At 34.3% G+C, this 26017-nt stretch overlaps 1 protein-coding gene across 16 annotated transcripts in view; it reads left to right on the forward strand.

The window, feature by feature from the left end:
• MIA2 (MIA SH3 domain ER export factor 2) overlaps positions 1-26017 on the forward strand; it is a 111230-nt gene that overhangs the window by 61341 nt on the left and 23872 nt on the right. For 8 of the 16 annotated variants that reach the window (XM_045450766.1, XM_045450769.1, XM_045450776.1 and 5 more), the window contains 12 exons: positions 1102-1206; positions 5819-5941; positions 7455-7575; positions 8794-8840; positions 9604-9694; positions 11829-11967; positions 16185-16286; positions 17213-17273; positions 18297-18332; positions 22098-22165; positions 23725-23807; positions 25436-25564. In XM_045450766.1, coding sequence (XP_045306722.1) covers positions 1102-1206; positions 5819-5941; positions 7455-7575; positions 8794-8840; positions 9604-9694; positions 11829-11967; positions 16185-16286; positions 17213-17273; positions 18297-18332; positions 22098-22165; positions 23725-23807; positions 25436-25564 — 1105 coding nt within the window. Of the gene's footprint in view, positions 1-1101; positions 1207-5818; positions 5942-7454; positions 7576-8282; positions 8292-8793; positions 8841-9603; positions 9695-11828; positions 11968-16184; positions 16287-17212; positions 17274-18296; positions 18333-22097; positions 22166-23724; positions 23808-25435; positions 25565-26017 lie in introns of all 16 variants that reach the window. The other 8 variants (XM_045450771.1, XM_045450772.1, XM_045450781.1 and 5 more) reach the window with 3 other exon arrangements.

Below are 26017 nucleotides of genomic sequence, written 5' to 3' on the forward strand. Positions count from 1 at the left end.
TGAGCAGAAAACATGAATAGACATTTCTCTAAAGAAGACATCCAGATGGCCAACAGGCACATGAAATCGCTCCTCATCAGGGAAATACAAATCAAAACCACATTCAGATATCACCTCACGCCAGTCAGAATGGCTAAAATGAACAATCCGGAGACTATAGATGCTGGCGAGGATGTGGAGAAAGGGGAACCCTTTTGCACTGTTGGTGGGAATGCAAAGTGGTGCAGCCACTCTGGACAACAGTGTGGAGTTTCCTCAAAAAATTAAAAATAGATCTACCCTATGACCCAGCAATAGCACTGCCAGGAATTTACCCAAGGGATACAGGAGTGCTGATGCATAGGGGCACTTGTACCCCAATGTTTATAGCAGCACTTTCAACAATAGCCAAATTATGGAAAGAGCCTAAATGTTCATCAGCTGATGAATGGTTAAAGAAATTGTAGTTATGTGCACAATGGAATACTACGTGGCAAGGAGAAAGAATGAGATATGGCCTTTTGTAGCAACGTGGATGGAATTGGAGAGTGTTATGGTAAGTGAAATAAGCCATACAGACAAAGACAGATACCATATGCTTTCACTCTTATGTGGATCCTGAGAAACTTAACAGAAGTGCATGGGGGAGGGGAAGAAAAAAAAAAGAGGTTAGAGAGAGAGGGAGCCAAAACATAAGAGACTCTTAAAAACTGAGAACACACTGAGGGTTGATGGGGGGTAGGAGGGAGTGGAGGGTGGGTGATGGCTATTGAGGAGGGCACCTTCTGGAATGAGCACTGGGTGTTGTATGGAAACCAATTTGACAATAAATTTCATATTTAAAAAAAAAGAAGCAGATAATAAAAAGTTAACAAAATTTGCTAGAAAGCACATAAAAGGTTAAAAGAGGCTAAATCATTTGTCCAAGGTCACATGGCAAGGTAGTGGCAGAGCCTTGACTGGACCCTGGTAGCGTTTTTTCTGGTAGCCTGTACTGTCTTTCCTATTAATATTGTCATGTTTTTTTTTTTTTACTTTAATTCCATGTTTTAGGGAGTATGTATAAAAAAGTTATAATATTAAATTAATTCCTATAAGCTTGATATGTTGTGTTTTACTTAGGCCAAAACGACCTTCAAAATATTTCAAATGAATGAAGAACGACTTAAGATAGCTATAAAAGATGCTTTGAGTGAAAATTCCCAACTTCAGGAAAGCCAGAAACAGGTTTGTACTCTGTAGGGACTCTTTAACTGTGACTACATAGTTATAAATGTTCTGGGCATACTCATGACTGACCCATCCTGGGGGCAAGATTAGGCTTTCCCTGGAAAGCAGGAAAGGAGGACAGTCTCCTGAATATCCTTTGATATGTCTTTTATAGAGGGTGCAAAAGTGTATACTCCTGTTACCTTTTTCCTCCAGTAGTGAAAACGAGCCAGGGCAAATTTTAATAATCACAGCAAATAGGATTTAGGACCAACTCCTTAAAGCCAGACTGAAGGAAGGCAGCGAATATCCATGAGAATGATTGAAGCTATGGGTCCGGGGCCTAAAGATAGAAGCAGTTCTGGTGGTTAGAGCAAATGAGGATTTAGCTTCTTCCTTCTTCATATGTAGAGATACTCCCACACACCCACATATATTTACTGTCTCACTATTCTCCCAATACAGTTCAAATTTTTCCATGGGACAGTTTTTCATTTGATTGCATTATTTACAGTTTTCTAAATGTTATAGCTAAGCCACGTGATGTGCTCTTACTACATGTTCTGTTTTACCCAAAATTTTATTTGCTCTAGGGTTAGTTTTGTTTCCTATATACCATGGAGATCTGTCTTCTGGAGATGCTGAATAACTGTGCATTCAAATGCTTTGTTAATGTACTAATTTTATTTTTTTCTTGAAGCAATCCTTCCTGAGGCCTTCCATCCTCCTGGTCCAATAGGAACTTTTTCTCTAGGTCTGTTAATGATTCTGTTGTCCTGAGATTTCACTTCACTCCCATCTATTCCCTTGTCTTTCTCCTGTGTTGGATCTTCTGTTTCCTGTATCCAAGACTTGCTCTTTTGTGGTTAATTTTCTTGATTAGCTTCCTGAGACATAGGTATAGAAGGTAACTTTTAAAAACTTTGCATGCCTAAGAATGTCTTCTCTCAAGGTTATTGACATTTTGGTTGGATATCTTCTGGATTGGAAAAGTTTTTTTTCTTGAAATTTTGATATTGGTCCATTGTCTTCACTTTCCAGTATTGGTTTTGAGAAGTCAGATGAGATTTGGATTGCTGAATCTTTTTGTGATCTGCTCTTTTCCTCCCTGAAAGATTTTAAATATTTATTTATTTTGAGAGAGTCAGAGAGAGGAAAAGAGAATCAGCTTGGAGCCTGACATAGGGCTCAATCTCAAAACTGTGAGATCATGGCCTACGTCAAAATCAAGAGTCAGATGGACGGACTGACTGAGCCAGCCACCTGTTCCATCCCAGGAAGCTTTTATATCTTTCCTTGTTTCTAATTCTCTGAAATGTCATGATGATGTGTGAGTCTTTTTTCATACTCTTAATATGGAAACTCTTGGTTTTGATTCAGTTCTGGGAAATTATTTCATGCTTTTTCTGGGATTTTTTGTATGATTATATAGTAGTTATTTAAATATGTCCTCTTGGGCTGTGTGGGTGCCTCAGTTGGTTGAGTGTCTGACTCTTGATTTTGGCTCAGGTCATGACCCCAAGGTCTTGGGATTGAGCCCCATGTCAGGCTCAGGCTGAGTGAGCGTGGAGTCTGCCTGAGACTCTGTCTCTCTCTCTCTCTCTCTCTCTCTTTCAGTCTCTGCTCCTCCTCTGCTTGTATGTGTGCATGCATGCACTCTCCCCTGCCCCCACCCCCAAAAGATGTCCTCTTTGTTTTCTTTCTTTGCAAGTTTTGTTGACTTATTCTCCTATATTTTTCAATTGTAAGTGGTCTTTTTTATTTTGTTTTTGCCTTTTCTTTTTTTTAATGTTTTTATTTATTTTTGAGAGAGACAGAGCACGAGTGGGGGGAAGGGCAGAAAGAGAGGGAGACACAGAATCTGAAGCAGGCTCCAGGCTCTGAGCTGTCAGAACTGTGCCTGATGCGGGGTTCGAACTCCTGAGCCTCCAGATCATGACCTGAGCCGAAGTCAGACATTTAACGACTGAGCCACCCAGGTGCCCCTGTTTTGCTTATGCCTTTTTTTCATTTATGGATGCCGTGTCTTAGCTTGCTGAGGATATTGTTATTATTATTATTTTCTTTTTTGAAGTGTTTTTCAGTTCCCTGAGTTGTTTTGTTTACTTTGAGTTCCTTTATTTTCTGTTTTGGTCTATGTCTTTTATCTGTGAGTTTCTTTTTTTTTTTTAATGTTTGCTTATTTTTGAGAGAGAGAGAGAGACAGTATGAGCAAGGGAGGGACAGAATCCGAAGCAGGCTCCAGGTCCTGAGCTGTCAGCACAGATCCCGATGCAGGGCTCGAATCTACAGACCGTGAGAGCATGACTGAGCCAAAGTCAGATGCTTAACCGACTAAGCCACCCAAGCACCCGACTAAGTTTCTTTTTAAAGTCAGTTATTAGGTGATTCATGGCAGTCTGCTCATTTGATAGTGAAGCTCTTCATATCTAATTGGAAGCTCAGTGTGTGTTACTGGGAGGCTGTTCTGTAGGGTAATCTGGCTAGGGTTTTTCCTTGGAAGATCCCCAGTTGTTGGTATTTGAAGATCATTTTCCACAGGGATAATTCCTCCACAGTTTCTGTTTGAGAGGGATAAGCCTGTTTGCCAACAGTGTGGCAAGCATCTAAGACAGGTGGGGGTTGTTGGTGTGTCACTATCCAGTAAGTCAGCTTTTACTTTATCCTTTTATGTTTTCAATATTTTACTCACACTTTCATCTGGGCCACGTGTCCCAGAGTTTCATTTTCTACCTCTCCAGAAAATAACCTTCTAGGCTTTTGCCAGACGTATATGTGTGTGCGTGTGTGTGCGCACATGCACGTGAGAGATATGGGTGAGTGGGAAGGATGGATGGAGAGTCAAAATGTATGTGTATGTATGTGCAGGGACTTTCTGTTTTTTTGTTTTTTGTTTTTCATTTTTTATATAAACTTTCAGTCTTCCTCTTTTCAATCCTACTTATAGCCCTAGTATTGGTGCCTCCAAATTCTAAGCATTTTGGGTTGTATTAAGTCAACTTACATTTGGACTTTCCCATCTTCTATGTAGATTTCAGATTTGTCTGCTCTGCTGTATTTCTTACTATACTTATATCTCTTTCTTCTTTCCACTTCCAGAATTACCTTTTTCTTCATCACCTGTTTTCTTTTTTTCTTGTGGGTTTATGCTTCTTTCCCCCCCCCTAAATCTTTTAGTAAATTTATTCTTATCTTAGTAGATTTCAGGAGAAAGTGGTCGTAAATGCTGTGTTAAATTTGCTGTTATAATCAAAACTGACCTTTTCTATCTTGAAAAATTTTCACCTAGATTGTCTTATTCTTTACATCTACTTTCATTTAACTCCTTTTTAATCACTCAAGTTCTTAAACTATCCTACATTCACTGATGCCATGTTCTAATATACTCCTCTAACTTCTTAAGACTGCATGCTGGGTATGCAATTTCTTTAGTCATTCACTAGAGTCCACTAATAACCAGATTCAAAGTTTTTTCTTCAAGAAAATCCTCATTTTTTTTTAATCTGTTGGTGTTCTCTTACTGTGTTATACACGCATAGAAAAAATTTAGTTTTCTTGTGCTAGGAAAGATGCCTTAGTTTTGCAGAGAAATCCAATAATTATTGTTTGATAGAATAGAGTTTTAAAGTTTTAATAGATTTGGACTTTTATATTTCTATGGGCCATTTCTTTTGTGAATTGCTTGCTCATTCATTTTTTTTCTTATTTTTCTTTTGACTTCTAACAGCTCTTTGCATCTTAAGATTATTAATCCTTTGCCGCATATATTTTTAAGAGTTCCTTTCTAGTTACTTGCTTTTAGATTTTGTTATTTTTTGATTTGTGAGGTTTTTAAGTGTTATGTAGTCAAATCTGTGTTTTATAACGATCCTTCCCTTTTGTATCATGTTCAGAAAATTTTTTCTATAAAAGTATATACTAAGTAAAAGAATGTTTATGCAGAATTTGATGTATTCCATATTAATGGTATCTCTGGAAGTTCAGTTATCCTAACTACAAAATAGCACGATTTAAAAAACAAATTTTAGTACAGATAAGTTATGGCATGTTATATATTATTTAAGGGATGGTAAGAAATGACCAAATCTAACATATGTATGTCTCAAAAAACCTCTTATTTAATAAAAACTTATTATGTAAATCAGTTGAACAATATTTAAGTGTCTCTTATTTTACATTACCCCTCTTGAAAGTTCTTTGAAAACAGGACCCCACCCTTCCTTCCCTTCTTTCCTCCTGTCTAACCCTCTCCTTCCCTTCTCAGCAACACATTGTGTCGTATAACATCTATTAAAGTTATACCTACGGGCACCTGAGTGGCTCAGTTGGTTAAGCGTCCGACTTCAGCTCAGGTCATGATCTCACAGTTTGTGGGTTTGAGCTCCACATTGGGCTTTGTGCTGACAACTCAGAGCCTGGAGCCTGCTTCAGATTCTATGTCTCCCTCTCTCTCTCTCTCTCTCTCTGCGTATCCCCACTAGTGCTCCTTCTCTCTGTGTCTTTCAAAAATATATAAATGTTAAAAAAAAATTAAAAAAAATCATGTATGTATATATAAATAAATTCATTCACACCTAAGAATGAAAAATAACAAGTTGCTTTTTTTTTCTTGGTTGGGTTTGAATTTTAGCTTTTACAAGAAGCTGAAGAATGGAAAGAACAAGTGGGTCAACTTAATAAACAGAAAATAACATTTGAAGAGTCCAAAGCATATGCAGAGCAAGTTCTGTATGATAAAGAAAATCAGATCAAGGTAAATGGGCCTTCTGGTTTTAGTGACTGAGGCAGCTAGAATGTTATACTAATTCTGAAATTTGAAAATTTTTGTTTTTTGAAACTTTTATTTTTATAATTTATTTGGTCAAATTAGAGGGTGTGTACTTCTTGGGCATTCATTTTAATTTGTACTGATATTATCATCTTGCTCCCAAATGCTCCTTGAAGACTTTTAGATTTGTAGTCTATATATCAACATTCTGTATGTCCTTTTTGTCCTTTCCTTTGTATTTTAGCCTAGGTATTGAGTGAAGAGAAAAAAGAATAATGGATTTTACCTTTGTCTTTTAGACTGCCATCTGTTTCTTTTGATAAAAAGAGGTTGGAAAGAATTTTAGAAATTGGACAGATGAAGTTATATGTATTGGCTGAATATCTGTAATACCTAGATTAGCTATTGTATGTACTCTCACGGAGATAAATACTTTTCAAAAAATAAGTCTAATTGAAACTTGACTCTAATAAGAATATGGTAACTTATTTTTACTTTTAGGATTTGTTCACTTTTCCTTACTCCTTATTTGCCCTTTCTAGCCCTTTTTCCTGCCTTCTCTTTTAAATCTTATGCTTTCAAGCTGCAAACATACTCAGGTGTGAGTATCAAGTAATAAGATATAAAACTAACATTCTGTAATCTATGCAGTGAAGTGAACATTGCCGTCTTGAAACCTATTCATTTATCCTCTTTACATTGTTGCTATGAATTTTTTGAAGATTCCAGCTTTAGTTGTTTTCATGATTTGGCATGTTCTTTTATTTTTTCCCTAAACTTACTCTACTAAAGAACTTGAGATTCTTCCTAAGCAGAATAAGAATGAGGTGCTAATCTCAAGCTCTACTCAAAGCTTTAGGCCATGTTATTTTTGCCTGGAACTCTCAAGAGGGACAGATCAAAGGGTAGAAATTACAGAGCAGAGTGGGTTTTTAGGTGGGTCCTTCCACAGAAATATATGGCATAGTCATTTCATTATTTACAATGAAAATTCTTTATTTATTCAAGAAAATCAAAAAAGTACTGTTGGAAGACCTGTAATGTACCAGTTTAGGTTCTATTTTATGATAGAACCCAGGCTCGCCTGTGTTCTTTTTATATATCATGTACCTCACTTGCAGGTGTTTGACCTCACACAAAATTTACTGTTTGGTTAATGGCTACTGTTATTTGTGGTATGGAAAGAATGTAATATAGTAAATATTTTGTTACTTTATAGTCAGGCAGTATATTTAGCAAAAATGGACCATTATCCAGTATCGTATTTGATTTAGGAATAACCAAGTGTGGTTTTTAACTTGCAGAGTTTAATAGTCAATAAATATTATAGTTTTTCAGAGTATATGTCTCAATATCAGCTGGTGAATAAGAGGTCATGTACTGTTATCTATGTAGATTGATTTTTAAACTGTAACTACACATTCAGAAGTTGTAAATCAGTTAGCAAATGGCGTTATTACCTCCTCTTTCTGTTTTTCTCTCTTTACTAAATGTCAAGTCTCTGACTGAACGTTTGATAAAGATGAAAGATTGGTCTGCTGTGCTTGGAGAAGACCTAACAAATGATGATAACTTGGAATTGGAAATGAAGAGTGAATCAGAAAATGGTATGCAGTTGGGTATGAAGTCGTGATTCATCCTCTTTTGCTAAAAATGATAAGTAGCTCTTGTATTTGCTTTTAGTTTCCTATGTGTACCATGTTCTTTATACAATTCTCGTTTGGCACATCTTCTCCATTTGTCTCTAATACTCTGTCCCTCTCACACCGTTCCTTATTGTTAAGCTTCAGTTGGGATACAGCTTTTTCAGTAATCTTTCTCCATCTCCTCAGACAGACTTACAGCCTCTTTCCTTCCTGTTCTTTTTATATGTTGTACAAATCCTCATTATAGCGATTTTCACATTGCATCATAATCATTTCAGGGCCTATTTTTCCTGCCATGTCTGCTAATTGGGTGGATGGTGGGTAGTTTGAAAAATGAGTGTTATATTGGTGAATGCCTGAGGATAGTTTGTATTAATTAGATGGCTCAGTACTTTAATCTTGGCCACCCCAAATTGTTATCACCATTGCTGGTTGTGGTCTGGAAACTCAGGCAGGAGTTAGGTTCACTGTAGCTGCTCCCTGTATTTTCAAACCAATTCCTTTGACTTGAAAAGAGAATTTTACGTTGACATGATTACAGATTCATTGGAAGTTGCAAAAAGAGTACAGAAGTGTTTTGTGCATCTTTCACTAGTTTCTCCCCGTGGTAGCTCTTCTGACTTTTGTGACCTTTCTCTTTTTTCTCTCTCTACCCCTTACATATTAACACCTGTATTAAGGAACAGAAGGTATGATTTTTAAAAAATTTTTCTTTGATGATAGCATTAATGCTTGGAAGAAAATTACAGTCCCATACGGTTGGTTCTGTTTGTACTTTTTTACTTCTGCTTTGTCTTGCAAGAAGCAATTCTTTTTGTAATAGAAAATGCATGCTCGTTTATTGTTATTTTAATTTGGAGTATAATTCCACTTATATTTTATATGCTGAAGGATCCTAAGAATAGTTGAGACGGTGGACTGTATTGGGTGAATACCAGATTCTTGTTACAAACTTGTTTCTAGAGAGAGTCGTGAAGAATCTGTTTGACAATATTATGGTACTTGCAGTGCTTTTTTGTTTATCTTCTTGGGAGCATGTCCAAGGCCATTCTGCCTTATTTCAAATTCCTTATTGTAGCAAGAATAGAGATTACAAGGCTCTAGTTGCATGAACTAGTAAAATCATTTGGATGTCTCTTGTGGCATGGCACTATTTTCCCAATTTAATGTTGTTTTTATTTTTTACTATAGATAATCAACCAAAAGGAGCTTTGAAGAAACTGATTCATGCTGCTAAGGTTTGCATTACTATATAAATATAAAGATAGAGAAAAGAAATAGAATTTGGATTAAAGCCATATGTCCTTAGTAACTATTTTAAAAAGTCTGTTTTATAGTTACCATAGAAGTGATTCCAAATTTTCCAAAGTGAGCAGAATTTTCTTTATCAGTTGCTTTTTTCTTTTTATAATAACTTTAGAAATTCATATTGTTATTTTTAGAATTTATCATAATAAAAAATTTTAAGGTCTGCACAAATATTTTAAGATAAGGAATAAATAAAAAATGTTTAGCATATTTTTTTTCATATTTCTGTCTGAACATTCTTCTTTCTCTGGTCTTAGCATTTTCCTATTCCTGTTGCCCCATATCCGAATTTGAGAAGTAAATGCTTGGTCCATTTTCTTCTGGTTTATCCCTTTTCTTTTGCATCATAGTAGTGGTATCTTGATCTTTACTGATCTATTTGAAGTTGTGGTACTGTAGTTTGAAGGTTACTTTAATTAAAATTTATGGGTTGAAGGTAAATGGAATGAAAATAGCCACTTTTTAAGGATGGGACACTGATCTTCTCTACCTCTCTTTTGACATTTACGACTACTAATCACTTTGTTAACTTTTCGAGATGGAATCTGCATTGTTGGTTATTGCATTCTAGGTGATCATTTCATCAAAGTAATAGAACTTTAAAAGGTTGGAATGATATATTGAGATTTTTTGTTTTTCCTTTTTTGGAATAACTGATTAATGTTGTTTTTTTCCTTTTCCCATTCTCTAAAGTTAAATGCATCTTTAAAAACCTTAGAAGGAGAAAGAAACCAAATTTACATTCAATTATCTGAAGCAGATAAGACAAAGGAAGAGCTTACAGGTAGGATATCTGTATACTTTTAAAGTCTTTCTAAATAAAGGTACTTTTGCAGAAAGGTACTATTAATTGAATCAGTTATGCAAAGGTCCAATTTGATTGTTTTTTTGACTTTTATTTCTAATTTGTGAAAAATTAGTACTAAGTTTTTTGTTGTTGGTAAAGTCCTATCAGTTTCTTCCATATCCATATGAAATAAAAATAATGAAATTATTTATTTTTTAAAGTTAATTTATGTATTTTGAGAGAGAGAGGGAGAGAATCCGAAGTAAGCTCCACAGTGTCAGTGTAGAGCCCAACTCGTGGCTCGACCCACAAACCTGATCATGACCTGATCCAAAACCAAAAGTCAGACGCTCAACTGACTGGGCCATCTAGGCACCCCTCTCCAATCTTAACTAATGAAATTATTTAAAAAAACATGTAAAACTCTACTTACCTTTGAATTTCAGTGTTGTATGTGTAACATGGTTTTAGATATTAAAAAGTAGTAAATTAAAACTATTAACTTTTATAAGATCATCCCTATGATCCAGTTTTACCACATGATATTCAACAGTAATGTCTGTTATATGACAGTTCTTGGCAATGGTTTAAAGCCTGGGTTGACAGATTTCTTCTGATGTAGATTTAAAAATTTCTGTGGAAAGACCAGGTGTGACATTAAAATCATTTATTGGTAGCATATTTATTTTAAGCTATCCTTTTGATATATATGTTTAATTAATAGATGAATAATTATATACCATTAGAATAAGTAGTATGCCATTACTAAAATTTTAATGTATGTTAGTATGATTTTGTGATTTTGAAACAGAGTAAGTTTTGTCCTGTATTAAGATTTGTGGTGGGGGTACCTGACTGGCTCAGTCAGTAAAGCATGCAACTCTTAACCTCAGGTTGAGTTCAAGCCCCACCTTGGGCATGGAGCCTACTTTAAAAAAAAAAAAAAAAAAAAGATTTGTGGTGATGATTCATACACATGTTTTGGGAGATGGCATTTCAATTTTAGAGGAATTCAGAAGGTGGGGTTATGATGTTGGAAGAGAAATGAGGTTTTAAAAACAATTGATGGGGGTACCTGGGTGGCTCAGTCGGTTAAGCATCCAACTTTCACTCGGGTCATGATCTCGTGGTTCGTAGTTCAAGCCCCACATTGGGCTCTGTGCTGACAGTTCGGAGCCTGGAGCCTACTTTGGATTCTGTGTCTCCCTCTTTTTCTCTGTCCCTCCCCTGCTCGCACTCTGTCTCTCTCTCCTTCAAAATAAATAAACATTAAAAAAAAATTTAACAAAAATAAAAAATAAAAACAATTGATGTACTAATTATATAGCATTCATTATTTAGAATTGTTATTTTTTGTTTTCCTAGATAGTTCTTTTAGGTGGGTTAGCAGTTAACAAGCTAAAACTGGTATTTTTCTCCCCAATCTTTTTTTTTAAGTTTATTTATTTATTTTGAGGTGGGGGAGGGGCAGGGAGAGAGAGAGAATCCCAAGCACCGAGCCCAATGTCGGGCTCAAACCCATGAACCACCAAATCATGATCTGAGCCAAAGTCTGACATTTAACTGTCTGAGCCATCCAGGTGTACCTCTCCAATCTTGATCTGGATTAAGCTAGCATGATTTTGTAGGATTTCTTATCAGAAGATCCAAATTTCTGGCCTGACCTGTTACATATATCCAAATTTTGCTTAAAAGGAGGGCTGGCTAGAAGTTAAGTTATTAACTAGTACACTTTTTATGAGATAAAAATAGGCGTTCATCATGTTTAAGTAGTTTCATAGGAAATGTTGAACTAAAATATTTCCCTTCAGAACTCTCATCTCCAAAACTTTCTTGAGAAATTTTACTATTTTTTGGTTTCCTAACTGACAATTAAATGCTAGAAATAGAATATTGAAGGTTTTGGGAAATCTTGGAGTAAAAAAAAAAAAAAATTATAACAGTTTATATAGTTCTTTAATTAAAATATTAAAAAGCATTTAGGTGAACAAAATCCCTTATAAACTTTCTGTTGTTGGAAAGAATTTATGAATAATTTATTATTTTTTGCTAATTTTTATCTTTATAAAATGTGAATGTGCATCTAGAAATATTTACTCCTTTAATTATGATTTTTAAAAATTTTCTATAGAATGTATTAAAAATCTCCAGACTGAACAAGCATCTTTGCAGTCAGAAAATACACAATTTGAAAACGAGAATCAAAAGCTTCAGCAGAAACTTAAAGTAATGACTGAACTGTATCAAGAAAATGAAATGACACTTCACAGGTAATAAAGATTTTGTTCATATCTCCACTGTATGGCAAGTAAAATAGTTTAATGCATATGCAGCTTATGTGATACTCAGAGCGCTCAATTTATGATTGGGTAATATTTCATCAGTTCATTTTTAAGAAGGTTACTTGATCTTGAAATACTTTTTATTCTGAATCTGACCATTTTTTACTACCTTCCCTACTAGACCCTGATCTAAACCATCATCAGTTAGTGCCTGGTTTATTGTCGTAGCCTCATAAATAGTCTCTTTCCACTCGACCTCCTGCATAGTTGTTTTCAGTGGCATGACCCTTCTGAAGCATAAAGTATGGGTGTTGTCACAGTCTTGTTTGCAAACTCCCAGGTGCCTTCATATCACAGTGAGAATTTAATCCAAAGCTTTTACATGGCCTACAAGACTCTGTAAGATCTGACCTTTGTCTACCTCTTTTTTTTTTTTTTTTTTTTGCTGGTTATCTCTTTAATTTTAGCTTATTCATTTTAGTTTTCCTTCATTACCCTCCAGCCACACTGGTCTTGATGATCATTAGTATGCCAAGCACATCTATACCTCAGGGCCTTTTGTACTTGCTCCTTTTCTTGGACTGGCATTCCCCTGTATAAGGTTGAATCCTTCATTTCATTTGGATCTAGGCTCATATGTTGCTTCAGAGACTCCTTCCCTGGCTACCCTAACTAAGATAATACCTGCAATTCCCTTATCCCTTATCTTGCTTTATTTTTCTTCATAGCCCTTAAAGTCCTCTGACAATTTATTGGCCTCCCCCCCCCCCCCCAACATTAAATGTCAACTCCGTAAGAGAATTACTTTATTCTCTTTTCTTCGGTATTTCCAGTGCCTAATATTATGTCTTGGCACATGGTAGTTATTCAATAAATGTTTGTTGAGTATATGAATAGATATGTTTAGTACTTTTATATATTGGATTGAGAGATTTCTGTGCATGTGTGTACTGATCTCTAAATGCATAGATGCACAAACGACTGTTAAGATATCTATCTGGAGACTCCAGATTTTCAAATACTACTATAGGACATATTTTTCATCATAAAAGGAAATAAAATGTTCCTTGATTTAATTAATATAATTTCAAGCCCCTTTAATGAAAGTTATTACAGTTGATCTTCATCATGTATAGATTCTGTATTTGCAAGTTCGCCTACTTGTGTAAACTTTGTATTTTAAAAAAATTTTTTTTTAATGTTTATTTATTTTTGAGACAGAGACAGAGCATGAACGGGGGAGGGTCAGAGAGAGGGAGACACAGAATCTGAAACAGGCTCCAGGCTCTGAGCTGTCAGCACAGAGCCCGACGCGGGGCTCGAACTCACGGACCACGAGATCATGACCTGAGCCGAAGTCAGCCACTTAACCGACTGAGCCACCCAGGCGCCCCTGTATTTTTTTTTTTTTTTTGAGAGAGCGAAAGCGTGCTTGTGTGTGTATCCATATGGCGGTTAGGCAGAGGGAGAGGGAAAGACTCTTAAGCAGGCTCCATGACCAGCGCAAAGCCTGACTCACCACTTGATCTCTTGACCATGAGTGGAAATCACGAGTAGGACACTTAACTAAGCCACCCAGGTGCCCCATGAAAACTTATTTTTAATTTTTTAAAAAATTTATTATTGAGAGAGAGTGTGAGCAGAGGAGGGGCAGAGAGAGAGAGCAAGAGAGACACAGAATCTGAAGCAGGCTCTAGGCTACAAGCAGACAGCAAATAGCCTGACGCGGGGCTCAAACTCATGAGCCATGAGATCATGACCTGAACCAATGAAAACTTATTTTTATCCTAAAACCAGTACTCAGGAGCTTTAGTGGTCATTCTCAGACATGCACAGAATAGCAAGAAATTTGAATCTCCCAGTGTGTATGTTCCCAGTCTTCCTTCTTATTTCAGCTCTCATTTTGTAAACAAGTGTCCTTTTTTGCACTATATGTAATGCCACATTTTTGTGCTTTTTGTTGGTGATTTATCTATTTTATTTTATTATTTTATTTATTTATTTATTTTTGATTTAGCTGTTTTAAAATGATCCCCAGGTATCATGCTAAAATGCTGTTTAGTGTTCCTAAGTGCAAGAAGACTGTGATGTGTCTTATAGAGACAGCACATGTGTCAGAGAAGCTATGTTCAGCCTGAGTTATAATGCTGTTGGCTGTGAGTTCATTAGTAATGAACCAACAATATATGTTAAATAAGGTATCTTTAAACTGAAAAACAGAACACAGGGTTACATGTTGGTGGGTTGATGAAAATGCTGTGAACAGAGCACCCAGAAACCTAACTCTGTTTCCTTTAAGAGCAATGGTTCAGCATTTGCTAATTTAGGATTTGGGATGACTTTATAGAACATAAGTAGTGGGAATGAGATTCTGTTTTATATATTTGGAAACTGGTAGAAAATACCAACATTCCATTGCCATCAGGATGATGGGGGATTTGTTAAGCTCTGTCATTGCCAGCCTGTATACTTAATTATTCTTTGGAATCCATTAAAAATCAAAAACTTGCTGTTCATCACGGACTTCTGGGCCAGTTGGGACTGCCCAGGATATGAAAGAAAAATAAACTTGACTAAATGGAAGAGCTATAGAGTGGATGACTCATGGCTTCTTTCAGTAAACTTAGGCGTGCACCCTTTTTAGGTTAGGATGAAAGATATAAGTAAAATTTGGATACAAATGGGATTATTTTGAGGTGAAAGGAATACTTCTGAGTATATCTTTTGAACAAAATAAAAATACATGGTTGATGATAGAATTCTGATGAGGAATATTTAAAATTAAAAAAAAAAGGTGTTTTCTGTAGATATTCAAGAGCAAGGATGGGACACTGAATAGAATCCTGTATGTGTTGTTCACATTGTGATTTCATCAATTCATTAATTTGAAATATCTTCAATTTTCCAAAATACTGTGTATTCCATTCTTACATTTAAATTAAAACATTCATCACTCAAATATTGGAGAGAAGTGAAATAGTATAGCATACAAGTTTGATATGTTGCTTTAGATATGTGAAGTAAGATGTCATTATTTTTTGATCATATCATCAGGCTTCTTTTATAATGCCATTTTCATCATTAATGAATCTATCCAAATTCAAGGGGAGGTTCATAGACTTTACCTCTCTACAGCAGACAATTCTGGCCATTTTTTTAATCTAGGGTTTGTAAAAACACACTTCCTTCCATATCCAAGCCCATCATACTTTGATGCTTTTTCTGAGGAGATGACTTATTTTCTTCTAACCCTATGAAACGATTGACCTAGGGAGTAATTTCTTAGCAATTGGTAATGTAGTTTATGGAATATAAAACATTTACTGCTACCATGTAGGATTTCTTCAATAGTTTGTCATGTTCTTCCCCAAAGTTCGTGAAGAGGGGGAGACATTCACATTTAGGACTCCATATGTGTTTTCCTGTGGTGTTCAGTATTTCTTGAGGGACCAGTGTTACTGATGATACCATGTGAAACACAGGGGTAATAGAGTATAATGGAGTCACTACTTGCTAGCTCTATGCCTATGTTCACTTATTTAGTTTTTCTGTGTTTCCTTTCCCTTTTTATAGAGCTGTTGTGATAATTACATAGGGTAGTAATACATGTAAAAGTCTAAGAACAATTTCTGGCACATGCTAATGGCTCAGTAAGTTAGCTGTTTTTATTAAAAGAACTAAAAGTAGTAGATAGGACTACTAGTACTACTTTTATTTACTTTGGGTTCATTATAATTTTTTTTTTTAAATGCGTGTAAACTGTCTTAGAAGCTTAATCACCGTGTTAACAACTTAACAACCAATTTAAAAATTATTGAAATTCAGTTTATTACTTGGTGACTTCTTGTCTAATAAATGTCACGCTGCTTTATACAAGAAGGCTTGATAAATAATATATAGTCATGATAGTTTTTACTAATATTTACTTTTGATCTTATTTTCATGATAAAAGTCTTATAGAAAACTCTTGAATCTTTTGTGTTAATAATACTATATTAGACAAGGTGGTTTATAATTTGAATTTATATTAATTTCCACACCAGGAATATTTATGCAGCTACTTTTTTTTTCTTGCATGTGATGTTTTTAGTGGTCTTATGCAAATTGTTTTATGAGACGCACCAGTTGTGATATTATTAAAAAGATATAATTGATTATCTTATGACATACAGTAAAAAACAAAACAAAACACTTTTTGTTTCAAGGAAATTAACAGTAGAGGAAAATTACCGATTAGAGAAAGAGGAGAAACTTTCCAAAGCAGATGAAAAGATCAGTCATGCAGCTGAAGAGCTGGAGACCTATAGGTATTGAATATTTTTCACTCTTTTCTTTTTCAGGTGGGGAGGGTATCCAGAAACCTAATACTAGAAAAAATAATAAGGCAGCTCCCCCAAATAAACCCAAGATATTTGTCATTATTTTTCATTTGTATATCTTGCTTTATTATGTAATTATACAGAAAATATAAAAAGGAGAAATGTTTCCTTTCAGTGTACATGATTTTAAATCTCTCGCATTAAAATAGGGAAATCCTATTATGTTAATATCAAGAAATTTATGAATATCCATTAATTTCAAGGTCTTTCCTCTTTGGTTCTAATGGGGAAGAATATATACAATATTAATGAATTTGAGAAGTATGCCTCAAAGAGAAGAGTGAGCCACTTCTGAAGTATTGATAAGTCTAGTTTTTCCCTTGTTCATTTGTCATTAGTTCTGTGGAAATCATAGAAAACCTAGAGAAAATAAGGGGCAAGTTTTAGCAGTATCCCAAATAGTTGTGATATTTAATTTTACATTAGGAAGAGTAAACTTGGATTTTGTCCAAAAGAAGGAATTATCTTATTAGTTGTATAAAGGTAGTAAGTAACATTTTATTTCACAGAGACTTTTAATTTCCTAGAGTTCTGTTAAGATTACAGACATCTGAATAATTCTTCCAAGTGCATGCTTCTTAGTAATAAAAACAAACCAATATACCATATAAATCTTGGCATAACCTTTGGTTTTAGGTAAACCCAAGTAGTAGTACTCTTAAAGCATAATTAATATTAAAATTATATTAGGAAAAAATATACTACTTTAGAACGTCTTAAAGGTGATTAGTGTGGAGTTCTGGAGTTATTTTTATATTAAACACTCTAGGTGTTTTAATTAATATTTTCAGTAGACATAGTGTGTTCTGTCATTTCTTAGTACATGTTAATAGTAGAATGATTATTCCTTGTAGAAAGCGAGCCAAAGATCTTGAAGAAGAATTGGAGAGAACCATTCATTCTTATCAAGGGCAGGTATATGTGTGTGTGTGTGTGTGTGTATTAAACAATTCTGATTTGTTCGAATTGGTATCTCTGTTTTGATGCAAGAGTATAGTTACTTGATAGTTGTACCACGTCTCTTGAGGTTTTGCATGTGGCTGTGGAACATTTATAGGGAGCCAAGTGTTCTGAAATAAAATACTTGTTTGTTTGTTTATTTACTTATTTATTTATTATTTAAAAAAATTTACTTTGGGGGAGAGTACAAGCAGGGGAGGGGTAAAGAGAGGGGGACAGAGGATCTGAGGTGGGCTCTGCGCTCACAGGCCGGTAGAAGCGAGCTCAGTGTGGGGCTGAAACTCACAAACTGTGAGATCATGACCTGAGCCAAAGTTGGATGCTCCACTGACCCAGCCACAAAGGTGCCCCAAGAGTTTAAAATTGCCATGTTTTAAAATTGTTTAAAATTGGCATGTCTCCTGCTTCTTTGGGAATATGGATTAAGTAAATAAATAAACATATATCAGCACTGGAGTCTCATATTTACTTGGACTAATTATCTCTTAGTCAGCAACTCATTGTAGTTGATTTTTGCATAAAACAAAAATATACTAGACAAAAATTGTCTTTACATTCAGTTTTTGTTTTAAAAATGTGATAGAGTAGTCATGTGTATATGAAAATTTGCTTTAAAAATGTTACTGGGGGGCGCCTGGGTGGCGCAGTCGGTTAAGCGTCCGACTTCAGCCAGGTCACGATCTCGCAGTCCGGGAGTTCGAGCCCCGCGTCAGGCTCTGGGCTGATGGCTCAGAGCCTGGAGCCTGTTTCTGATTCTGTGTCTCCCTCTCTCTCTGCCCCTACCCCGTTCATGCTCTGTCTCTCTGTCCCAAAAATAAATAAACATTGAAAAAAAAAAATTAAAAAAAAAAAATGTTACTGACTTTCAGAGATGCTGGAGTTATTTTCGAGTTTATGAATTGTGTACTAAATCATAGTGGTAGTGTGAGATTTTTTACCAAAGAAAACCAGTAGTATTTTAATGAATTTCTTTTTCAGATTATCTCCCATGAGAAAAAAGCACATGATAATTGGGTAAGTATTAAATTCTCTTTGTCAGATTGTTCTTTTTTCTAATTTAAATGAGCCGTTTAAAAGATACACTTTCACACCAAAAATTAAGGTAGTGTTAAATAAATTTCTTTTAATTTTGCTGGTAGTGAAATTATGTTTTTGTGAACTAAATACTTGGTTATAACAGTTATTCACAAAATCTGATTTTTCCTTCTCTGCTTTTACTTTGCAAGGAGCTTATACTCTTTTGGGGGAGGTGATGCAGTGTTTATGGATTGTTTTGAGAGCATTGGATTGCCACTGATTTACTTGTGGACAACTTACTTAAACTTACTGGGTCTGTTTACTCGTCTGTAAAACAACAGATTGAACTAAGTGATATCAAAAGCCTCTTCTAGTTGTAGAAGCTTTACAATTCAGTTATCTGATTCTCAGTGTTGAATTACTTGATACACATCAAGAAAAAGATCATCATGAGAAGTGGCATGTCAGTGTTCCAGAAGAACTCTATGAGGAAATGATAAGGATGTGGCTTTTGACTAATTGTAAGAATGATCCATCTAATTTGTAGAACTGTTGTTAATAGCTGGCCTTCAGAGGACTTGTCCCTAGGAGTCTTAAAGCAGAGACAGTTTGTGCAATGTGTGAACACATGGGGTCTGGAGTTACCCAGTTTTGGTTATTATCCTGGTTCCAACACCTGTAGCAACAACAACAATTGTTTCTTTACCTGTTTCTTTACCTATAAGGTAGACATATCAGTAGTACCTATTTTATAGAGTTACAGTGATGAATAAATAACTCATGTAAGCCTGTTAGGTGCCTGACACGTAGTAAGCACTCAGTGTATGTTAACTGTTAGTAGACTCTTGTTACACTGAAGCTTGGGAGATATTTCTTAGTGGTGGATGTTTCTTGGAGTGGAGATTCTGGTATAGGTTGAGAAATTAGACATGTTGAATGTCAAAGCTTTTCCCGTTTCTCAGATTTTGTGTTGAGGGCTCAAGTGGAAGATTTGTTAATGAATTAGACTGGGCTTGGAGATGAATTTAGTTTTTTTCATCATTCCGCACCACAGTCAGAATACTAAGGTAAAGATTATTTTTTAATGACAGAAGAGACTCATAAATATGGAGAACAAACTGAGGGTTACTGGAGGGGTTGTGGGAGGGGGGGATGGGCTAAATGGATAAGGGGCACTAAGGAATCTACTCCTGAAATCATTGTTGCACTATATGCTAACTAATTTGGATGTAAATTAAAAAAAATAAAAAATAAAGTTAAAAAGAAAAAGATTATTTTTTCATGATGAAAGGAATTGATGTTTGCTAATCTCTTAATGCTCTAGGCACTGTACTTGAAGGCATTTTGTGTATATTACTCATTGAATTCACACAACAACTCTATAAAATAGATATTATAAGTTAAGTTTTACAGGTGGGGAAATAGCCCAAAGTCACATGATCAAAGAATGAAGAATAGAGATTAAAAATCTGACTTTTTAGATTCTAAATCTGTGGCTTCTCTGTTATTATACATTGAATTTCTTGTTTAGTAAATGACAGACTTTATGTTAAAATATGCAAAAAATACCCTTAATGTCTAAAAATGAAGATTTTTTTAGATTTTGTAAAAGTAATGTATACTGACTAAATAAAAAAAGTTCAGACTGTTTACAAAGGATGTACCAAGAAGTAATCAGCAGTATCACTTTAATTTATTCTATATTTTAAGTATATTTAGACATAAGTCATGTATATGTTTTAAAAAATGAAATTATACTATATATTAGTGTTTTTATGTTCTTGCTTTCTTAATATATTATAGATATTTTTCTGTGAATATTTTATAATTTATGTAAACCTTTCCCATTTGACAAATGTTTAGTTTGTTTCCACTTTTTTACTGTTATAAATAATTTTATAATTTTGGATGTTACTTTTTCCTCTGAGCATTTCTTTGCTCCCTCCTATTAGAGTTAATGTTTTCTTCCTTTGAACTCATATAATACTTTGTTTTTATGTGTTCTGTGACAAGTACAATAGTTGTCCTTACCACAGATTTAAGCTTCTTAAGATAGGGGCTTAACACCTGCACTTAATAGAATGCTTTTTTGCATATTGTAAGTAATATCTGAATACAATGTGGTCATTCATTGAAATTATAGTTTTACCTAACCTTTGAAGTGTAAACTTTTTAAAAGCCTGTAATCATTTAGCATCTGTTTATTCTTATATATTTTTTGTAGATTTATCTTTAATATTGATAGCACTATAATCATACTAGGATTTACTTTTTTTGACTTAGTAACTTTGTATTGTTTTGTCTCCTATAATTAAGAGTAAATATGTAATACTATACTGTGTAGAAAACATTTAGAAGTAGTTTTGATTCTGTGTTGTTAAAACACATTGCTAAATGAATGAATTGATATTTTATTAACTAAGATTGTTATTGTGTAGTATTGTTTTTGTTAGTACAAAATTGATTATATCATTATATACTAGAAAATGATTTACATTGGAATCTTTTTGATAATGAATGCTAAAATATGGTTAAGCTAGGGTTTGGTTTTGTTTTGTTCGTGTGTGTGTATTTAACATACTTTATTCTTTGGCCAGTTAAAGTCAATTCTAATGTGTAGTTCACAATTTTAAGTGAATACATTTGATAGTACAGTTCTTTTAACCTGTAAAAAGTTATGGTTCTAGGTTGAGTTAATTTGCCTTTGTATAATAGATAAGTTTGCCCCAGTGCGTTGCGTTAGTTTGGACAGGTCTGATGCTCCATACGCTGCTGCTGTTTAACTAGAGAGTTCACAGAATGACTGGGAAACATACAGTATTCCATACAAGTTTAATCTTTGCCCACAAACTATTTAGGAATATTGTATGTTCTTGCTGTTTATTATAGGTGTAAGTTTTTTTCCCATAGCATACATACTCTGATTTTCTAATTTTTTTTTTTTTAAGTTTATTTACTTGTTTTTGAGAGTGCTTGTGCATGGGCGGGAGAGGGGCAGAGAGAGAGGGAGAGAGAATCCTGAGTAGGTGTTGCGATGTCAGCACAGAGCCCGATGCAGGGCTGCATCTCACACACTGTGAGATCATGACCAGAGCCGAAATCAAGAGTCAGATAGATGCTTAACCAACTGAGCCACCCAGGCACCCCGAATCTTTTATTAAATAAAAGTATCACGAGACCAATGTGAGAGCTTATGAGAATGGGAATATGATCTTAACAAACAGACTGCGTGCTTTGGTTATATTCAGTGATTTAAAAAAATGGCCTGTACAGGCATGTTGTGAAACTGTTTTAGGTCTTTATGGTTTCACAGAATTATAGTGATTTCTCTCCAGAGTTGGTTATCTGCTTTTATAGCCAGAGTACCTGTGCATAATGATTCTGAGTCTCCATTCCCATCACCCTAAGCTCTGAGTCTCCATTCCCATCACCCTAAGCTTGGGTCCTCTTACATTGCTTCTATCATGTTATTTGGATATTGACAGCACCAAATAGTGCTAATTCTTGCCTTCACATCTAGATAACCGCATTTGTTGGCAAGTACATGATCAAACTCCAGCCTTAGACTCATGTCTTTTGGTTATAGGAAACTCATTTCCTTTAAAAAAAATTCTGTAAGTTAAAAATTTTTTACATTGAGTTTACTGAAATGCATTCTAATGTATTGTGATATGTATGAATGCTTATCTTCCATTTTACATTTGTATAAGTGTTATTTTAAAAACGTATTTAAAAAAATGAAAATGTATTGTTTTCTTTAAGTTGGCAGCTCGGACTGCTGAAAGAAATCTTAATGATTTAAGGAAAGAAAATGCTCACAGTAGACAAAAGTAAGTATCTTAGTGGGAACACTTTAAGCTTTATTTATTACTTTATTTTTAGTTGTATTTTGTTTATTATATAATATTTTTGTAGGGACAAACTTGCAGTGAATCCAGCATATCTAGTGGTGAAATATTTGTTAGTTTTATTATAAGGTACTAGATTTTTTGTTTGAAACATTTGTCTTAGGTTACTTTAAGAGAAGTAAATTGTTTACATGTTCTTCTGTAAAAAGCATAACTTAAAAAAATTTTTTTTCATGCGTATTTATTTGAGAGAGAGAGAGAGCGCATGTGAGCAGGGGCAGGCAGAGAGAGAGAGAGAGAGAGAGAGAGAGAGAGAGAGAGAAAGAAAGAATCCTAAGCAGCAGTGCAGAGCCCAACACGGTGCTCCATCTCACCAACTATGAGATTGTGACCTCAGCTGAAATCAGCAGTTGGCGGCTTAACCAACTGAGCCACCCAGGCACCGCCCCGCCACCCCAGTTTGTTTGTTTTTTTAAAACTAGAGTAGGAAGAAGGCAGTTACAAGGGATGGAAAGAGAAAAGATAGATCTCTGATGTGGTAATTCTCAGAGTACTGGCATCTTTTAGTAGATATGGGTAGAATCCATTTTTATTATTTCTCTCATTCTCTTGTTTTATTGTATTGGGCGACATTGCCATGCAATAATAAAATGAAAGAATAAAAGCTTACAATGTTTGATCGAAGGGAAGAATAAATGCTTTTCTAGGAGCAAACATCTCTTCCCAGGTGTTCTAATTTCTTGCCAGAATGTACCATTAACATTATTCCATGATAGTGTAGTCTTTTTGCTTGTCTTTTCTACTTTGAAATTAAAACTGCATGATTAAATGTTCTATGTCAGATCTTATGATCAAGAACTAGAAATAAGATTCTTTTAAAATGTCACAATTTTAAGATAAAAGGTTTAGGAATAAAGTAGTAGGATGAGTTCACTGGATTTCTATTCTGTGTTGTGATTAGAATCATTTGGGTAACATTACAATGGAAAGCAGGTGTGATGCAGAGCTAGGAACCCTGTGTTTTAATCCTGTTACTTTAATTTTGAATAAATCATGTAAACTTTTAGCTCAGTTTCCTTACTTGTAAACTGATACATTAGAACTGGTTGACCTTGGAAAGCCCTGCTATTTCTAAAATTTGGATTCTGTGTAATAGTATTCACTGAAGTCTAGTTTTGAACACAGAACAAAACAAAGTGATTTCAAACCTCAGTAAAACGTCACTATCACTAGGCAGAAAGAACCCTATTACCTGTTATGAAAAGGTGTTTTGGTCAGAATATTGATTTATTTGTTTATTTTGTTTTCTTTCTTAATTTTAATTACAGTGTAGTTAATACACAGTGTTATATTTCAGGTGTATGATTTAGTGATTCAACAATTCCATTTATTACTGGTCAGAATAATTTTAAAAGATTTGTTTCTTCTGTGTAAATATTGAGATAGTGAAGAGATCCTTGTACTTGGAAGAGGCATTTTTCTTGAAATGTGGGTGCTTTTCTTAGATGAGTAACTTAGAGATGTTTGTTCTTTATTTGCAGATTAACTGAAACAGAGTTTAAATTTGAACTTTTAGAAAAAGATCCTTATGCACTTGATGTTCCAAATACAGCATTTGGCAGAGGTAGTCTTTTTTTTTTTTTTTTTAAACCCTCATTTAAAATACATATATATGTATATATTGCACATACCTTTTATATTAGTGTAAATTAATACTATTATTTATAAATATTTTAGATTTTGGAGCCAGGATTCTAATCTGAGTTCTATCAAAATCTCCCAAGTTTCTGAGTTTTGTTACCCTGGAAATAATGTAAATAATTGCTGCCTTTATTTCTTAGTGGGCTTTTGTAAGATGATGTATATTTAGCACATTGAGCTCTTTGAAAAGCAAAGTGAAAGGCATGTAGTAAGGTACTCAATATTTCTTGGGAAAATGAGTAAGGAGTGCTTAAAGGGAATAACATTGTGACTGTTTATATATCCACTACTCATTGGGATTTGCTTGAATTATAAAAACAAGATTTAAAACAGATGTTTTTAATTATTTAAAAGTATCAATTAAGAAGGTGGGAAAACATTAATAATCTGAGATTTGATTGCTTTAATTACCTCCAAGAGATGACCAGGTCTTTGGAAGATGTATTTAATATTTTTGTCTATTCATTAATGAGTTAGCATCTTTAATGATCTCATACTGTTCCAAGTAGTTTAAATTTTTCAAAATAATTTTTGGTTGAATTGGAATTAAGCATCTAAGGCAGGGAAAATAAACCTAACTTTATATAGGTAGAATCCCATTTTAATAACCATTTCAAAGTTGTAAAAATCACTTTTGAGAGTCTAATTTCATTAGAATGAAAATGTTTTTACATTACAAAATAACAGGTTATTAATTTCAAATAGTAACAAAAGGTTGAGTGGGGGCAATTATACAGAAGGAATTCTTGACTGAACGTAATGCAGAAGTCTCGAAAAGATTAAATAATGCTTTGATCGTTTGTTGTAATTGCATTTGACCGTTATATAAACTACATAATAAAATTTAACATATTTAAAAAGTATTATTTTGGTGGTATTTAAGTTTGCTTTCTGATGTTGATTTTAGATCTTTGGAAGCATAATCATTACTTGGGAGTGGTGAAGTTTGTAAAATGATAGGGCTCCTGGTTATATGGTTTAGAAAGTGATTTATTTGATAAATAAGTATATGTAAACTGAATTTTCAGTGGTAATGAATCAAAAGTTGTTTCTGATGCTTCAGAGGATTTTGCATTTCTATTTTGAAAAATCTGAGCTTCACTCAAATAATTCATGGCTCAACATGGCCTAGCCTATCTGGCCCTAATTTCAACTGAGCCCTTCCATATTACAACTCTTATCAGCTGAAATGTCTGGAAGCATACTGCCATTAAAAGCAAAACCAAACAAACTTCATGGCCCCCAAATCCTCTCATGGTTCTAAAATATCACCAGTATCCTTTGCTTAATATTGTATGGTTACTTAAGTGTATTATTACCAAGAGAATAATATTTTTCTTGACTACAGTGTCCACTTGGTAGACAGACTTTAAACCACAGGGTTCCATATTTAATTCTATCCCGTATTAATAAAACCCAGAGTGTTTAGGATGTGGATTAAACTTAAATTGACAATAGGGTGACTTGATGGAAATTGTTGAAATGGGATTCTAATCTATAGTGTAGCTAACTGAAACTATGAATTTAAATATGCTGTTTTAATTATTCCAGAGCATTCCCCATATGGTCCCTCACCATTGGGTCGACCTTCATCTGAAACGAGAGCTTTTCTCTCCCCTCCAACTTTGTTGGAGGGTCCACTCAGACTCTCACCTTTGCTTCCAGGGGGAGGAGGAAGAGGTATATTGTTTAAACATCTTTATTACTCTAGATTTCTTCCTTACTTTATATTTTCATCTCAACTTATCTTTAAAATGATCTTTAAAATAAATCTTTGGAAAATACAGGCATTCCTTGCACTTATTGTGGGTTTTTGTTTGGAAAAGGAGCTCTATGACATGTAATTTTACCATATTTTTCTCTTAGAAACAGGTATAGTAGGTTATGTTTTGGTCAAGCCCTTAATCTTTTTAGATCATTTGACTTCTTAAAAACTATATATTATACTACATAATACAACACTTTATGAAGAATACATGAAATATGATAACAATATAACCTAGCATAAAATTGTATTTTAACAAAACATTATTAAAATGTAGAATTTCTAAAATCTTTTTTTACTTCATTATCATGATCTTTTTATTTTACAAAATCAGAAAGTAAAAGAAAGAACCTTCTTTTTAGAGTGGA

This window comes from Leopardus geoffroyi, chromosome B3, assembly GCF_018350155.1.
Source record: "Leopardus geoffroyi isolate Oge1 chromosome B3, O.geoffroyi_Oge1_pat1.0, whole genome shotgun sequence".
Lineage (NCBI taxonomy): Eukaryota > Metazoa > Chordata > Mammalia > Carnivora > Felidae > Leopardus > Leopardus geoffroyi.